The sequence below is a fragment of the Felis catus genome, chromosome D3, assembly GCF_018350175.1.
Source record: "Felis catus isolate Fca126 chromosome D3, F.catus_Fca126_mat1.0, whole genome shotgun sequence".
Classification (NCBI taxonomy): domain Eukaryota; kingdom Metazoa; phylum Chordata; class Mammalia; order Carnivora; family Felidae; genus Felis; species Felis catus.
Window position 1 is genome coordinate 17,500,217 of NC_058379.1, and position 18,272 is coordinate 17,518,488.

Below are 18,272 nucleotides of genomic sequence, written 5' to 3' on the forward strand. Positions count from 1 at the left end.
GCACGGGGGGTCTTGGGGGCCAGGAACATCCGGCACGGAGCCCACTCCTGCTTCAGTCTCTAATCAAAAGCAACTTTGTCCTCAAAGGGAGAAAGCAATTCTTTCACGGTTGGACAAGTGGCTTCCTGGTTCCTCCTGGTCCTGGAAGGCATCCCCAGCAGCAATTTTCCAAATCCAGGGTTTGGCAACCACGGGCCCGGGGCGCCCCAGCTCCGGCCAGGGCACAGCACGCTAGGGCAGAACGGGAGAGGGAAGAGCTGGGGAATTGTAGACCACTTCCAAGCGAGCAAATGCCAGCTCGGTTTGCAGCAAAGGGCGGCTCTCGAAACCTCAGTTCCCTCATCTGTAAAATGGGAGAGACCCTGATGGCTCTCACTGTTGGGTTTTTTTTTTTTTTTAATTTATTTATTATTTATTTATTTTGAGAGACACAGAGAGAGAGAGAGAGAGAGAGGCAGAGAGAGGGGAGAGACAGAGAATCCCAAGCAGGCTCTGCACTGTCAGAGCTGAGCACAACGTGACGCTCCATTTCACGAAATGTGGGCATGACCTGGGCCGAAATCGACAGCCACCCAGGCGCCCCTCACTGTTTGGTCCTATCCTCTCCCACCCAGCCTAAGCCCTCCGGAGCTGACTCTGCGGGCAGGCTTAAGGCAGACTCCTTCCTCAGCCAGCACAACAGGAGGGTCACTGTCCCCTCCCGAGCCCCTCCTCCTCATCCCTTGGCTTACCCCCCTCCTCCGTCCCCTTTCCCCTCCCTCTCTCTCCTTCCTCCCGTAGGCCCAAGACGCTGGGATTTCAGGGCGCAGACCTGGTTCAAAGCCCAGCTTCCACCGTTTACCGGCCGCGTGGGCCCGGACAGGTGGGGTCTGCAAGCCCAGCCTCCCGCCCTGCTCACCCAGGCGGCTCTCACGGTCTTCTTCACATCGGACCCTTGTCAGGGTCTGATGAGATCGTGAGCCCCACACCTAGTAGGTGCTTAATAAACGCCAGACCCCTTCCTTTATCTTTGTTCTGCGTTTCCTCCGTGCTTCCCTCAGCCCTCCCTCTCAAACACCACCTTCGGCTCTCGCCCCTGTGCCCGCTTCCCCGGACCCCCTTGGCCCACCAACCCCACCCAGGAAGCAGCGCTGACCCCCCCCCCCCCCATCGGCCCGAGTCCCGGCCCCGAGAGGAGGCCTTAGTCAGACCCAGAGCATGTTGGCTGCCTGTGGAGTCACGCAGGCACGCACGCTGTGGGAGCCGCAGGACCTTTGCATCTGTGAGATCCTTTGAGGAAGCTGTAGGGACACGACTAAGGAGGAGGCCACGGTTGCATTTAAGTTTTTAATGGGGAACAACTGGTGGGGCAGCCAGAAAGAGGACTAACCCTAAGGAGGAAAACAGCTGGCTCATCCAGCTGGTTTCCTGGCTTGTCGCGCGGCCCAGGAGGAGTGAGGGACCCGCCTGAACAAGTATCACCTGGGGGTCGGAGCCTGCGTGGCTGGTGACCGTCTCTGGGGTCTGGAAGCCGTCCCACGCCATCTCGTTGCTTCACTTGTGAAGTTGGGGCGGGGGGCTGGGGGATGACGAGGGGCACGGGGCAATATTTAACGTTCCCTGTGTTTGCTCCCAGCCGGTCCAAGTTCAGATTTCTTGAAGCCATTGGGCGCCCTGGCTTAGGGTCACTTCAGAGCTGGCCTCATCATAAGCACAATGACCCAAGAAGGGAAGGAACAGTCTGTCTCTTAATGAGGTGTGATTTCCAAACAGCCCGGGGCCTCGGGAACTCGCCCAACGCCGTGTAGACATTACATCTGTTCACTGCATCTTGTCGGAGGATTGGCTTCACGATGATGGCGTTTGGAAGAGAGCGGGGACACTGGGAGGCCAAGGGCCCCCGGCCCGCCGCCGACTACCTCCTGCCCATCCTCTCTCTCCCCACTGCCTTCCCGGAGGTCTCAGGGGGCGCAGGAGCTGGGAACCACGGCGGGCGCGTGTGGATGGATGTCGAGGGAACTGGAGGCCAAGAGTATTTTCTCTGCCATGTTGGGTCGTTTTCAAAAACTATTTGCAAAGCTGGTGTATAGGCCAAGGAAATGTTTAGATTAATCTGCTGAAGAATCAATATTTGTGGTCAAAACCCCAAGCCTCTCTCAAAAGCCTGATCCTGCGGCCTTATTTGAGTCAGATAGACCTAGTTTCCGATGCTGGCTCTGGCAGGGACCAGCTGGACGCCCTCAGGGAAGTTACTTAACCTCTCTGAGCTTCAGATACCTCATATGCAAAAGGGAAGTGATAACTGGGAAGTCAAGGCTGCTGGGAGGAATAAGTTTAGCATAGGGAGCACTAAATAAATGTAGGCTACCGTTATAGTCTAGAATATTCTCAATAGATACATTAGCCATTGAAAACAAACAACAACAAGACAGAGCTTCTGGAGCCAGACAGAGCTGGCTTCACATCTTACCTCTGCCTCTTGCCGGCTGTGTGTCAGTGGGCGAGTTACTCCCCACCCTCCCTGAGCCTCAGCTTTGGCATCTGTAAATGGGACAACGACACTGTGGCACAGGGAGGCGTCAGTCCCAGGTGAGAAAAGACAGCATGGCCGCGCCAGGAGGGGCTCCGCGCCTGCCGTCCCCACAGCCCGCATCTTCAGAGCACGGTCACCACTCTCTCCACCCCTTCCCCCAGGCCCCACATGTCCTGCCCTCACAGAGCCCACAGGGCTCCTCAGGACCTGTTCTCTGTCTTCCCACCTGATCTGAAAGCCAAGTGCGGGGTCCTGGCAGTTCGCGAGTGCCTGTGTCACCTTCCTCTCCCAGGTAACCTGTGCGTCTCCACTTGCCCTCACCCGGAGGAATGATGCGGGCGGGCGGCAGGATTTCTGGCTGGCCAGTGACACAGGCATGTGGGGCGAGGCGGCGATTTGCATCACACTGGGTTGGCCCTGACCTCTGCTGCTCAGCCCAGGAATACGCCCCGTGGCGTGTTTGTGATTCCAGGGGAGCACGGAATAGGTAGCTTAATCCCTCTGTCTTATGCTGATCCCGGTTCATGGCAGCGCTTTTAAGAATGCTCCCTTTTTTGCTTTGGGTCAGCCAAGGCAGGTCTCCCAAGAAGCATGGGATGCCGGTCCCGGGCCTGCCTGGTCAGCCACGCCCCTCGGAGGACAGTCAGCCACGCCCCTCAAAGGACGGAGTTCCAAGCCCTGGACTCCCAGCTCAAAGCACTGGTCAGCCCCGTGTAAACTCTAGCAGGCGTTGGTGGGTGCCGAAGGGGGTTTCTGCGGTGGTCTTTGGAAGGCACAGCTCTGGGCCTCCGAGGCCGGAGTGGCTGTCCACCGGGGGTTCCCGGATGAGGCTCAGAGCATGCTGGTCTCCTTCTCGTTGATGGATGACATCTTGGTAAAGCTCCTGTGGCTGGGGTAGGAGGAGTGGCCCGTGTCCTCGCTCAGCGCGTTAACCAGGCGGGAGAAGAGGGCCACCTTGAACTTCTTGAAGTCCTGGCCCACGAAGACGTACAGGATGGGGTTCATGCAGCTGTTGGCAATGGCAATGGCGGTGGCCAGGGGCAAACCCAGGCTGAAGACGGAGCCCGGCACGGTGGCGTGGCGGAGCTCCAGCAGGTAGAGGGTGTGGTAGGGGCACCAGCAGAGGAAGAAGGTGGTGATGATGGTCACGATGATCTTGAAGGGTTTCTTGGTCTTGGCCAGGCGGTTGCGTCGAAGCTTGCAGACGATGGTGAAGTAGCAGGCCGTGATGATGAGCACGGGGACCAGGAAGCCACAGAGGAAGCGGGTGACCGTCACCACCGTGTGGCGGCTGCGGCCCGCGGGGTCCAGCCCGGAGCGAGCGAGCCACGGGGCGGAGCCGGCCGCGGACAGGCTGAAGTTGTTAAAGCAGGACGTTTTCCCATGCACGTGGGCCGTGTCCCGGAAGACGAGGGACGGAGAGCTCAGGAAGAAAGCCAGGACCCAGATAACCACGCAGGCCACGCAGGCCAGCCTCACGCCGCGGTGGTTCTGGGACCAGACGGGAAGGAGCACGGAGATGCAGCGGTCGAAGCTGATGACGGTCAGCAGGAAGACGCTGGTGTACATGTTGTGGATGAGCAGGAAGTTGCTGATCTTGCACATGGCCGTCCCGAAGACCCAGTGGTAGTCCATGGCGGTGTAGGCAATGTGGATCGGGAGGAAGACGTTGAACAGGAAGTCCGCCACGGCCAGGTTGAGGAACCAGACGGTGTTCACCGTCTTCTTCATCTTGAAGGTGGCGATGACGATCACCAGCCCGTTGCCCAGGATCCCGAGGAAGCAGACAACGCTGTAGACCGCCACCAGGAAGATCCTGGTCACCTTGCCTTCCAGGGGAGAAGACTCCTCCAAAACCACGATGGGTTCAAAATCATCCGAGTACTCCTCGTCGTAGGAGAAGGAGGTGTTGTAATCCTTGTCCCCCATTCTCTGTGAGCAGAGACAGGAGTCGTTAGGGGAACTGGCTCTAAGAGGTTGACCAACACCAGCAAGACCGACAGTGTCCTGCCTGACTCTGAGCCGGGCCGGCGTAGTATCTTGACCGCTTAACTACTTGCTTCACCACAAAGCCCATGGTACAGATGGGAAAACGGAGGTCTAGGGAGCTGAAGTCACTTACCCAAGGTCATACAGCTGAGAAGAGGCGGGGCCACGAGTCAGACCCCAGCTTCAGGGTCTGTCCTCCTGACAACCATGGCCGCTGCCTCTAGGGGACCCTCCCCTTCCCCTTACAGAGGGAGAGAACATTCATCAAGCTCCTCAAATCATGGCAGAACTGCAATGATGCTTAAGGGCCATGAAGGAGGGGTGAAAAACGCTGTGGACGTGGCTCCAGCCATGTTTCCAAAACCCAAGAGACAGCTGTGCTGGCATCCTCCAGTGCCCCTACCTCGTCACGGGTCCCCCACGGGTGCCCTCTGGACATTTGTTCAGACCGCAAAAGTCCCTCACCGTTCACTGTTAGGGTGTCCAAAGCTCTCCAGTGGGGTCCTTGGCCAATCGGTCCCAGGGCACAGCTAGGAACACCTGCAGGAAAGATGAGGAGGCAGTGGTTGGACCCAGGTCCAAGAGCCAGGGGTTGGGTGCACTCAGAGCCACAGATACAATCTATTGTCATTACTCCCAGTTTACAGAGGAGAAAGCAGAGGTTGGAGGCTGGAAGGTGACAGAGCCCCGTGAGCCCAGATTAATGGCTGGACCCTTCATCCCAACCCCCACCTCCTCCCCACCCAAGTACGTCCACAGATGAGACTCTGAGTCAGGGGTGGGTGCGGGGAAGGCACAGGGGAGAGCGTGTGGATGGTTCGATGCAAATCTTCTGCCAGGGCAGACCCAGAACACTCGAGGCACCCAGAAGACAGAAAAGGAACGGTCCTGAGCACCCACGATGTGCCAAGAACTATGATTCCCTTAGTTTGTCTTTCCAGGGGCTCTCTGAGGCAGGTGTTGTGATTCTTGTTTGGGATCTGGGAAACTGAGGCCCAGAGAGAGAAGCGTCCTGCTCACTTGGCATTCCCTGGGCCCTGTGGGTGTCGCGGATCACACACAGACCTGCTGTCACAACAGCCCGGTGAGGAGACAGACACAAATGCATTCACTGAGCACCTACCATACTTCCCATAACAACGCTGTTGGGTATTTTCCCCACTTCCCATAACAACATTGTTGGGTATTTTGCCAACCTAAGGAAGAACAGACTGAGAGTCTGGGGAGTTTGCAAGTTTGGGAGGTCTTGGAGGTGGTCTCACGGGCACGGTTCAAACCCAGCTTTGGCCACCTACCAGCTCTGTGGCTTTGGATACACGACTTCTCCTCTCGGAGCCTCAGTTTTGTCATCAATAGAATGGGAATACTCACTACTAAACAGAATGGGTGTAAAAATTACAGGCATCAGAAATACGGCACGTTGCTTCAGTGCTGGCACATGATCAAAAAATGTTAGTGATTCAGTTAGGGCCCGGGGTAAACCGCGGGGTTGGAACCCAGGGCTCCGACAGCCCAGAGCCCATGCACTTTCCACCACCCAGGCTCTCCCCATCCTGACGAATGGGAACCAAACCAGAAGCTCAGCCGGTGAGACTGCCAATCGATGCTTTGTTATAAATAACGCCGACCTTCCACCATATAAACGCATTACTGGTCCTTAATGGGTTTGAGGTGGTATTTTATTGCAGAAAAGTCATCTTTTGCTTTCATTACATAAAAGCCACTTGGAAAATCCCGTTGAGGGCCCTGGGCTCAAGGGATTCAGAATTAAAGCACCATCCTGCTTGGGTGTCATGCCATACTGCAGGCTGGGAGAATATTCCAGAGGTGCCCAGTGAGGGGTCCCGGGGGGCTTCCTGTGACCCTGGAATGCAAACAGAAGGTGGGCCGAATACGGCTCCCCCCGCCCCCCATAACTAGGGGGAATGTGACTGGGAATGTGAATGGAGGCCAGGGACCGTGCTGAGCATTTACTATGGATGCCCTTGCTTTGGCCCCATGACGGGCACCGACAAGGCTGAGGGAGATGAGAACGCTCGCCCAAGACGTCCATCCAGGCAGGGGGTGGGGGAATCAGAATTTGAACGAGGTCTGCAGAACCAGGGCGGTCGCCATGTCTACACGCTGCCCCGGAAATCACGGTCTGATGACAGCCACCAAGCGTGTCCTCGAGGAAGAAATGACCATGTCCACATTCCCTGTGCCGGGCTGTGCAGGCCCCGGGGACAAGGAAACGGCTTCCCCAGGGTCCCATCCCACAGGAGCTCACGGCCAATCACAGGGCACAAGACAGAGGTGAGCTGGGGCAAGGCCAGGAAGCCCGAAGAAGCCTGGAGGGGGTGCTCCCCAGCCTGGGCATCAGTCCTGTGCTTCTCAGGGCAGGCAAGATATGAGCTGAGTTTTCAAGGACAGCTAGGAGTTCAGAGAACGAGGGAACGTGCCAGGCCGTCTCTGCACCCCCTCCCCCGCTGCCAACGGGGGAGGCGTCTGAGCCCCAAGAGGAGGGTGGAGAGGAGCAGGGACCCCGCACTTCGCATCGCGTCTCCAGAAAGGCACTGGACACAGATAACGTCATGTCTGGCTCTCCGGCCGGGCTGGAGCGACTCGGGGTCACAGGCCATGTCTCACCGTCTCCGGGCAGGGATGGGGGTTGGCCGGGCCCAAAGCAGCACAGAGTGGTGCTGACAACCTCTGGGCCTGTCTGCCCATCCGCCCCCTCAGTCTACTAGGAATTGAGTTCATCAGTGTCCCCCGTTGACGTGTGCCCTCCCCCTGAGTCCTCCTGGGGGAGCGTTTCATCACAGGTCAGCCCTCGGCCCATCCGGACACACACCCTTCCTGCCCTGAGCCCGTTTCTGTGCCAGCCCAGGCCGTAGAGCAGAGGAGCCAAGGACACAGACTCTGGGGCCTGGCCAGGCCGCCAGCTCCCCGATCCTGGGTCTGCACGAACTTCCTGTGACCACCGGCAAGTCAGCTATCGGCTCTGCGCCTCGGTTGTCTCATCTGTAAAATGGGCCGGATCATGCGATGGTGGTGAAGTTTTAACGTCGCATGTAAAGTTCTTAGAACAGGGTAGACACGTTGTTGTTGTTGTTGTTGTTGTTGTTGTTGTTGTTGTTGTTATTCTGTCCCAGGCTTCCACTCTCTCCTAAAATGGCCTTTGCCTGGAAAGGTAGAAGGGGGCCTGGAAGGCCACAGGACCCATAGGTCCCCCCCACTGGCCTCCCCAGTCCTGGGTTCAAGGGCGGGTCAAGGGAGACACAGGCAAAGATTTTGTTTCTCTTCGTCTCTCAAATAGGGGTGAAAAAGCCCCCCTCATGTTGTTGGGAGGGTCACATGTAGTGACAATGAACCCTTGGCCAACTGTAAATTCTAAAGAGCCATGAAATTCTAGCTATTTGTAGTCCTTAGACAATCAGGAAGCTTCTGAGAAAAAGTGTGTGTAACTACATATCCACGATAGGCGTATACGCATGACCAACATTTATTTGAACGCTCAGCATGTGTGAAACGTGCTTGGCGGGGCATGCTCCCCACAGCCCTGAAAGGGTAGCTCTGACTTACAGGTGCAAAAACTGACGTTCAGAGAGGTGAAGCAACCTGCCCAAGGCCACACAGCTGGGAAGTTGGACCTCCAAGGACCCCAAGTGAGAAGTGTCTTGGGCTCCCCCTGTTTCCCCGGGGGATTAGCAGTCCCCAGTCCTGCCACTTACGACTCCCAGCTCTCTAAGCCTTAGCTCTGAATCCTAAGAGTTCAGACCTTCATTACATTCTTTTTTTTTTTTTTTTATGTTTATTTATTTTTTTGAGAGAGGGAGACAGAGCATGAGTGGGTGAGGGGCAGAGAGAGAGGGAGACACAGGATCCGAAGCAGGCTCCTGGCTCCGAGCTGTCAGCACAGAGCCCGACGCGGGGCTCGAACTCACAGACGGCGGGATCATGACCTGAGCTGAAGTTGGACGCTCAACCGGCCGAGCCACCCAGGTGCCCCATGTTCTTGACCCTCCTATGGAGCTGCCTTCCCGGAGCCACCTTCCCAGGCTTCCCTTCTCCTTTCCTTCAAGGCCCCTAGAAGGGGCTCCACATGAAAATCACATCTGCAATGCTGTGTATATCCTGGTCCATGACACTGCCCACTGTCAGGTGCCCCTTATGAAGCCCCCTGCTTGGTGAGAAATGCCCAGGAGAATTCAAGGTAAGGAACAACATTGTTTCCCCTGGGGAACTGGGCTGTTTCCTCATTCTAGGTCATCCAGGTTCTACAACTGATCATGTTTCCCTTTTCGATGTGGCCACAAGGAAGCTCAGAGTCACATTCGCAGGTCAGAGGCAGCAACCGTATTAACCCAGCTGGTCTGGCTTCTACGTTGGTTTGGTCACTCTTCATGCCTACATCTAGTTATACTTTCTATTGGTTTTAGTCCGCGGTGGTAAGTAATAGTTGACTGGGTACCTGCAACAGCCCGGAACGCTGTATATAAATACTTTCATTGTATCAGCTCACACAACCCCCCAGGTCCCCAGAAGTGGTGCTGCTGTCACTCCCAATGTAAGGGTGAGAAAGTGAGGCTATTGTCCCACAGTCAGCGGGTGGCCAGCTCACATTGCTCAGACTTTGAGCCCTGCTCTGAACCGCTTTGCTTTCCAGAAGGTGGAGCTCATCTCTCCGTGTCTGCACCACCCCTCCTCCTGCCCCCCCAGGACACCTACTCATTGCTCCCCTTGTCCTAGCCCCTCCAGGGATCTACCTCCCTGCCCTTCTTTTCAGGACATCTGGTTGAGGTCTGGGGCACATGGTTCATCACAGCCCAGGCAGGCAGGTGAGCCTGTGGCCAGTCTGTCCCCCTTTCTGCCCTCAGCTCCCCCAGAGAGCCCAGGAAGCCCAGGGAGCAAACGAACTCCCCTGGCTGGCTCCCAGATTCAGCCTGTGACCCTGAACTTACACCCATTTAGGATAAGGCCTGGAGTTGAGCTGTTCTGAGGCCCCTGGGATAGACTCCCCAGGTCATCGAGACAGTGTCCTGCCTCCAGGCCCCCTCCTCCCTAGCATCCCTGCCTGGACATCTACGGGACACGTATGAAGCAAAGGACGCCTTTCTTTCTCTTTATGGCCTTAGCGCACCTTCCCAGCAGTCCTGAGAAGTGGGCAGGGCAGGTATTATCATCCCCATTTTGTAGGTCCCGAAATTGAGGCTCAGAGAGGAGAAGCAAGTTGTTCAGGTGTGACCTTGGACGTCTCAGCCTCCAGAACTGTGAGGACAGATGTCTGTTGCTTAAGCCCCGGAGTCTCCGACATTCTGTTACAGCAGCCGGAACGGGGACCAAGGCCTCCGGGCCCCGTTGCAATCCCAGCACGATGGGGCTGCTCCGAGGACCTACCCCCAGGCTCTCGTGAGGCTTGAGGAGGCGGTGTTTGTTCCAGGGGCTCTGGGGGCACTGCCTGGGGCATGGAAAGTTCACCACGGATCATTAAGCACTTCCTGTGACTGGACAGCGGGCCACAAACATCTTACCCACCTCTTACACGACAGCCTTCCGGGGCCGGGACACGATTGCACCCATTTTCAGATGGGGACGCTGAGGCACAGGGAGGCAAAGTAATGTGCGTGAAGCATTTTACATCCCTGTAGCGCATAAGGCCACTCTTGTCCTTGTCGTTGTTGTTATCGTTTGGGGAGGGAGGGGTGGACGTGATCCGTGTCCACCAGTTTTCTATCAGTACCCGGTTCTGACCCCACTGCTCCCTTCGTCTGCGCTCTGGCCAGCTCCCAGGCCTCTCCCTCTGATGCTGACCGTGTCCCACCTGCTGCCCCCAGCACCCCCCAAAAGCCTGCTGGATAACACACACTCCTCCTTCACCAGTCCCCGGCTCAGTGCCCGGTGCACAGTAAGTGCTCAGTAAGCACGTGTGGCATTAACTGCTGACATCGTGATTTACTGGACACTTCTATGTGGTGGGTGCCAAGCCCATTAGAAGTGTTGTCACAGACGACTTGCAAGGGGGGAGGTGTCGTCCTCCCCCGAGGCTTTGGAAACATGGAGCCTGACGCCTACTGTATCAGTCAGCCCGCGTCGCTGTCACCGGCGACCACAGGCCGGGCAGTTTAAACAACAGACATTGATTTCCTCATGGCTCTGGAGGTTGTAAGCCCAGGATCAAGATGCTGGCAGGCTTCCTCTGAGGGTCGCTCTCCTTGGCTCCTACACAGCCATCTTCTCCCCGTGTCCTACGTGGTCTTGCCTCCGTGTGTGCCTGTGTCCTGATCTCTTCTTACAAGGAGCCCCGTCATGATGGATCAGGGCCCACCCAGATGGCTTCATTTTACTCTAACCGCCTCTTTACAGGCCATATCCCTGAAAATAGTCATATTCGGAGGTGTCGGGGGTTTGGGGTTAGATTCATTCAATGTATGAATCTGGGGGGATGCGATTCAATCTCTAACAGCCACATGTGGCCATCACTGGTATGACCCAACACGGCTATTTACGGTTCCTCCAGATGGCTCACTCTGGGCTTGGGGGAGTCTTACCCCCAGCTCTCTACCCCATGCCCTCACCCATGCTGGGACCCAGGCCCTATCCTTACAATGGGTTACTCGGGCACACGCACGCACACACGCCCCGCCTCCAGTGGAGGAAGATATTTACCATCTCCACACCCATCAAGGGAGTGCCATCTGCAATGTACGAGAAATGTACAAGAAATGTACAATGTACAAGAAATACCTTCAAATCCAAACAGGCAGCAACCCCAACAGAACAACCTCAAACCTTACCAACAGGTAATTTACAGGAGGGAAACCTCCAAACATGGGCATGTGACAAATTCATGCTCCAAGACTTGTAGATGACAACCGCGGCTGGATGAGACTTGGTGCCTACCGGGCTGTGGCAAGAATACAGCGCTGGCACAGCTACCCCTCAGGCTGGCAGGATGGGGGCACGGGCTCTAAGGCCACCCTGCGGGTACCCGTGAACCCCTGGGCACCCTCCAAGCCCCGGAAGGCACCAAGCACCAGGGCACTCGTGTGTACCGTTTGCGGGGACATGCCTCAGCTTGGGCTCTCCAGAAGCAAACCTCCAATGCGGATCCCTGCAAAAGTGATTTATTAAGGAAGTGTTCCGGGAAAAAATCCATAAGGGAGTGGAGAAATCGGATCAGGAAGGGGAGGAGGCTAGTCAAGGGTGCAGAAGGTGCCCTTGGCCCTTGCTTGTGCTCTGGGAACAATGGAGGTCGTGATCTAGGAGGCCGAGTGTTTGTATCCCTCCACCCTGCCCACGTGCATTCCCAGGCACTCCCAGCCCCAGAGGAGGTCCGGAGGTCGATCCTCTAACAAAAGCCAAAGGTGCCGGCCCACAGGGGCAGGAGACCTCGGGGAGATTGTGTGCGCTAAAACAGCCGAGGCTCTGGGGTCTAAGGAGGCACACACATGCGTCTGCTGACGGCTGGAAGCTGGAGACCCCTGAAGGTCCACTGTGGGAGAGGGGACCAGGGAATGCCGTAAGCTTCTAGAAGTGACAGATCATGCACGGTACACACGGCATTGGCATTCGGAGCATCTTAAAACCACTTAACCATAGTAGCACTTAAGGGCATCGAAAACACGCACGCACACAAAACGGGAACAAACATCTGGCAAGAACACCACCAGATAACAAGCTACACACTGAACGGATTACGATAGCCCCGTGGGAGCAGGGGTGGGAGGGAGAAGTATAGAGAACGGGGCTAAACGGAAATGAATGCCAGGAAGAAAGGGAGGTCAAGTGCGGGGGGGGGGGGCTTCGAGCGGCCAGTGGTGCAAATGAGAATGGACAGAGGGGTGTCATTATGTGAGCCCTCTTTCCTCTCCTGAGGTCCAGAAAAACCAAGAGCAAACAAACAGACACTCCAAATCCCTGCCTGGTGCTCATGCTCCGACGGTGTTCAGCCCACGCCTGGATCCCTGATGAAGCCACACTCGGCCTGCCAGCCTTGGCCCTGCCCAGGGGACTTCGGTGTCCTCCCCCCCCCCCCCCCCCCCCCCCCCCCCCCCCCCCACCGAAGCCTCTTTTCAGACTGGGAATGAACTTGGCTGAGCCAGTGGAAGCACTGGCCCAGTTAAGCTGGCCCTGTGGCACCCAAGGCCTCCGACCTCCTCGGCAAGCCCAGCCCTGGCCCAGGACAGGTCGGGGCTCAAGTTCACAAACGGTTTCTCCTGCCGTCGAGAGCAAAACCCTCAGGTGGATGTCATTTGCTTAATTTTTATTAAGCAAACAGATGGCCCTCACTACAGGCTAGGCACTGTTCTAAGCACTATTACAGATGAGGAAACTGAGGCCCAGAGAAAGTAAGTAATGTGCCCACAGGTAGGTCAGCCAAGCAGGTCAAATGAATCATTCTGGACGGAGGAGGAAGCTCCAAGCAGGCAAGTGCCATGCGGGGCTTCAAACTCAGAGCCTGCTGAACTGCCCAACCCACTCTCTTTCCTTGTCTACCACCGGGCCTCCTCGGAACATTCTGGAATTCTCTGGTCTTTGCTCCCCGGGAACTTCCCGAGAGCCCCCACGAGATTTATCTGGCGGGGTTCACGGCGTGCGTTTTGCAGATGGGGCCAGACGAGTTTCCAGGTTCCCTGTGACTTTTCTGTGGGGCGCCTCTGTGTCCAGTCAATGGCCCGATTGGGACTGTGTCACGACCCCTCTGCCATGCGGAAAGTCTCCCGGAGATGGGAGCTCATCCATCCATCCTGCGAGGGAGTGCGGAGCCTGCCGCTCCCTGGCCCTGGCTGGGAGGCTGGGGTGCACCACCTGGACCTCCCCCTGTCCCGCTCTGCAAGGGTGGCTGTCCTCCATCCTGCTTTATCAAGGGGACATCTGAGGCCAGAGGGGGCGGGGGCGGGCTTGTTTGCCTGAAGCCACACAGCTGGTTAGTGGCAGTGCAGGGATTTGAATCCGGTCCGTATGAGTCCGAGGCCCCACCTTCTCCAGCTGCTCTCCGCTGGCCCGTGTCCCCGTGGGCTCAGGGGACGGCAGGGCTGAGGGGCATCTGGGCGGCAGCTGTGTGCCTTTCGCTTCCTGTCTGGGTCTCTGTTGCGGGCCCCTTTGCTAAACGAGGGCCCCGAGTCTGCGAAGGACTCGGCTCCCTTTCTGTCTGTCGTCTGTCTGTCGGGGACTCTCTCTGCTGGCTTCTTCCTCGGCCTCTCTTTCTCCCTGTCCGTGTGTGTAGCAGGGCCCATGGGTGGGGGAGCCCATCAGGGAAACAGGAAGCTCCTTCCTTTGTGTTTGGCCTGGCTCTTGCCCTCCCCACGGCCTGCTCCCAAGGACCAGATGGGCGGCCGCAGATGCCTCTCCTCTGGCTCTCTCCAAGCTCTCCCCCAGAGGGCATCCCATTTTGTGGCCGGGGAAACTGAGCTCCAGACAGAGCAAGTGACCCTCCCGAAGCCACAGAGGAGAGGGGCTCTGTCTGTCTCGTGTGTGGCGTATCCCCAGGGCCTAGAACTCTGCCTGGCACGTCACCCACCTTAGGGCTCCCCCCTCTGTATCTTCCCTGTACAGATTTGCCAGTGAAGGCTCACTCAGAGAGGTGAAGTGGTCAGGCCAGGCTCACACAGACCTTAAGTGTTAGCCTAGGATTTGAACCAAGGACACTCTGCCCCCCAAAGCTGCTATGTCTGGCTGCCCCAGATCATAGCCTCGACCACTCTTCCTCCACACATGCCCCTCCCCAGCCTTATCCTCACCTCCTGCTGGCCCAGACGGCCTTTGCAGGTTCTGAGGTCTTTGCTGGCCAGAGTTCCCGGTTGCTCCCACCTACCAGCCCCCCACCCTTCCGGGCAGAGAGACCGGGCAGATGGCTGTGAGAGACACATTAGGGGTTTCAATTGCTGGATCCCCAGCTCCGAGGACTCAGGAACCTCGAAACCACCACCACCGCAGATACTCCAGCCACGGGCTGGCAGCCAGCCCCCGGACAGAATTAGCTCGGTGTTGGGAGAGAGTTTCCTCCCTGGTCCCACGCCCACACTTGGAAGCTCACACTGAGTCACTGCAGTGAAGCTAGAAAGTGCTGGCCGCCTAACAGCCTGTCCCATTTTCTTGTGGTTTGGATGGGGCCATGTTTGAGCTTAGGGCTCCATAGGCGTGGGCAAGAGCCAGGAGCCTATAACCCTGGACCCGGACAACCCACTTGCTCAGAGACCAGAGGCCCCAGGAAACCTCCAACAGCAGACGAGTGCACAGAAGCAGGAGACGCCCCCAAATGTCCATTCTACTGCCTGGTCTCTCCTCCCCCGCATTAGAACACCACTCCTTCCTCCCGGGTGTGCTCTGTCTGTCCCCAGATCCACTCCCCGCAGCTCTGTGTCCTACAGGCAGACCCACAGGAATGACATCACAAGGCTCTTTGAGAGCCCGACCGGGGGGACAGGGCAGGACGAGAGGGAGGTCAGGCTCCCTCCAGGCAGAGTCTCCTGAGTCGGTCACAGCCGTGCCACCTGGATCGAAGTACAGACCCCTCCTCTGGCCCCCAGCCTGGGGCACCAAGGTCTCCATGCAGGGCTGGCCCTGGGCTGCTGGAGAGAGAGAGAGAGAGAGAGAGAGAGAGAGAGAGAGAGAGAGAGAGAATATCCCCTATACTGTCCACCCCTTTCTGAGCCCTCCGAGCCTAGGCTGTCCTGTCTCCCTGTTTCTGGCTACGACCCTAACCACACTCCCTACCCTCTACCCCCACATCTGTCAGATCCTGCCCGTTTTGTCCATCAACAGCTCCCAGACCTCCCGCCACTTCTGCCCACCTGGATGGTGGTGACAGGCCCCCAACCAGCCGCTCGTTTCCATTCGGATTTCATTTCCCACCTGATAGCCGGAGAGATCTCTCCAAAGCGCAAACCACATTGCAACGCTCTCTGCTTACGAGCCCTCCTTAGAAGCAGCACCAGCTCCTTACCGAAGTCCCTAAGTCCCCTGCCTCCGCTACGACGGAGCCCAGGATGGATCCCGGCCCCAAAGGAGACCCTGCCTTGGCCGCAGGCTCCGGGGCCCAGGTAGAGTGTGGACACTTCCTTGCAAACCGGCCCCCCTATCTGATTGCAGACCCAGCAGTCATTCCCAGCCACCTAGGCCCCTAGCAAGAGTGTTTGGGTGGACGTCTCTCCTTCCAGGCTGAGAAGCCACTCTGGCCCCAACAGTGGGTCTGACGCACAAACACTGCGTGTCTTTGCAACTACTCAGCTTGCATCCAAAGCCGCCAGGCAGATAGCTTGCGCCTCTTCCCATAAACACGGCCCCAGCCCCTGGAGGTGACCTGTAAACAAATTCCCCCATGCTTATATCCCCCTAGACTACGAGGCCCAGCACCCGACTCGCCTAATCCCCTAAAGCCAGCCTTGTGTCCGCTCACGCAAGCAATCCCCGAGCTTATCCGGAAGGCACAGGGCGCAATGACATGAGCTGCTCAGGATGTGGTCTGAGCCGGCTGCCAACGGGGGTCGCCGTCCCCCCCCCGGCCAGGTGCCGCCCAGGGCATGTGCTCAGGGTCCTGCTCACAGCAGGGGCTCGGAGCCTAGACTCCGAGGCTCTCAGGGTTAAACGTTATTAAATATCATCATCCAAATAACGGTATTTTACTGAGCACGATGTGCGTCAGGACGCCGAGAAGCTCTTCGTGTACGTCCTTCACACGAACCCCATGCGACGGTGGGGTCATTATTACGGCCAATTTAGAGTTGAAGAAGCAGAGGCCGGTGGGGGGGGGGGGGGGTGGAGTCTCACCCAAGGTCACATGGCCACTGAGAGGCAGAGGTCTTTATACTATACAGGGTCTACTTGACAAACGCCCTTAGGTAAATCCCTGACCCTCTGGGGGCCTGGGTTTCCCCGTCTATAGAACAAGGAGGTTGGAGTTGACGATGTTGAAGGCTCCCTTCCAGCTTTAAAAAATGCCACGGTTGAGGGGCACCTGGGTGGCTCAGTCGGTGGAGCGTCCGACTTCGGCTCGGGTCGTGATCTCGCGGTTTGTGAGTTCGAGCCCCGCGTCGGGCTCTGTGCTGACGGCTCAGAGCCTGGAGCCTGCTTCCGCTTCTGTGTCTCCCTCTCTCTCTGCCCCTAACCCACTCGCATTCTGTCTCTGTCTCTCTCAAAAATACATAAGCATTAAAAAAGATTTTTTTAAAAAATGCCACGGTTGAATGGGCCAAGCGTCCGTCGATTGCCAGCCTCGTGACACTAAAAAAGACAGTGTGGCCCAGCTCCACGCTGTGTGACCCTGAGCAAATTGCTTTACCTCTCTGAGCCGTTGTTGAGTTGCCTATGGAATGGCGATAATAAAATCCTCCTTTGAGAAAATCACGGAATCTGGATAAAGTGCTTTCTTAGGACCCCTTGCAGTTCTAAGATTTCTGGCCCAGTGGCTGAAGGCTGATTTATAAACCTCCCCTTCCTCACCCGGTCAGCAGGTCTGGGGTCCTTACTAACTATGACAAGGTTGTCTCGGGCTCATTCCCCTGCTCCAAGCTGCCCAGTGGCTAAGCCACCAGGTTCAAATGCCCTTCTTAGCTAAGCAACCATGAACAAACTCTCTCCTTTCCAAGACTCAGTGTTCCCATCTGTAAAATGGGGCTGATATTATGACCTCCCTCCTAGAGTCGTCATGAGCCTGTCAAGAAGCAATGATGTGGGTCCACAGAGTGCCCCACGCACAGCGGGTGCTCAGCAAACGTTTGTAGAGAAAAATTGGATGGAGATTTACTTGGGAGAACCAGCAGCAGCCCCGTCCCCCGCTGAGGAGAAAGCTGGGCTGAATCCACTTAGCAGATTCTGAACCAAAGCAGAGGGCCGGGCTTCCAGAAACCGACGGAACTCGAAGATGAGCCTGGAATGTGTCTGGAGGCAGCGGAGGGGATGGGAGCCAGGCCGCAGCCAGTGGTTCCTCTGAGCCTCCCCTTCCCAGACCAGACGCCGCCCTGGCCGGATGACGAAGTGTGGCCACTGACATCCCTGCCCTCAGCTCGGCCCCCTCTCCCTCCCCACATCCTCTGCGAGGGCCTCCGCGAAGCATTTTTCAACGTGGTTGAAACCCTCGGCTGAAACCGAGCTCTTGTGCCCGCTCTGTCCTCACAGAGGATCCCGGCGTAACCAGGAGCTGACCCCGGCTGTGCGGGCTCTACCCCGTTTTCTCCGCATCTCTGACCCCCCCCCCCGTTTCTGCTCCTGGAATGCGGAGCTCACCCGACGGGCTGTGAAATGGAAGGAAAACGGCCCACGGGACGCGCCTAGCAAAAGAGGCAGCCCCTCGTGGGGTCTCCCCCGATGCCAATTCCCCCTTATTCCCATTTGGCAGAGAAAACTCAAATTCAAACAAGTTTCGTGATCCTTCCCCAGGTTGCCCCACCCCCAACCCCAAGGGAGCAACGGGTAGAATGTGGCTTCTCTTCTGGTTTTCCCTGGAATCAGGTTCGGGAACCCCATCTCCAGCACTTGCAGGCTGTGTGACCTGGGATGGGTTACCTCACCTCTCTGGGCCTCGGGCTTCTCCTCCCTAGCGTCTACATCCAGGGGCCGCGGCCATTCGGTGGAACCCTCGGCGGAGTGCCTGTCGCAATCACGATTACTGGGGAATGTCATAGGAAAGGACCTGGGAAATGCGTCCCCACGGCTCCCTCAGCAGAGGGAGGGTCCAAGGAGAAGCTGGCAGGGCACCGGCCTTCTCTGGAACCTCTCGGATTAGGGTCAGAAGTCGGGGCACGTTGGACACATCAGAGGCACCGGCAGGCTGCAGCCTCGGGTCCCAGGC

The 18,272-nt window shown here is 57.3% G+C and overlaps 1 protein-coding gene across 10 annotated transcripts in view; it reads right to left on the reverse strand.

The window, feature by feature from the left end:
- Window positions 1-1,312: 1,312 nt before the first annotated feature.
- CMKLR1 (chemerin chemokine-like receptor 1) overlaps window positions 1,313-18,272 on the reverse strand; it is a 54,421-nt gene continuing 37,461 nt past the window's right edge. For 8 of the 10 annotated variants that reach the window (XM_045041395.1, XM_045041396.1, XM_045041397.1 and 5 more), the window contains 2 exons: window positions 4,967-5,041; window positions 1,313-4,444 (listed from right to left, as the gene is read on the reverse strand). In XM_045041395.1, the coding sequence (XP_044897330.1) occupies window positions 3,344-4,441 (1,098 nt within the window). In that variant the 5' untranslated portion in view covers window positions 4,442-4,444; window positions 4,967-5,041 and the 3' untranslated portion in view covers window positions 1,313-3,343. Of the gene's footprint in view, window positions 4,445-4,966; window positions 5,042-17,991; window positions 18,139-18,272 lie in introns of those variants that run through there. The other 2 variants (XM_023241502.2, XR_002737214.2) reach the window with 2 other exon arrangements.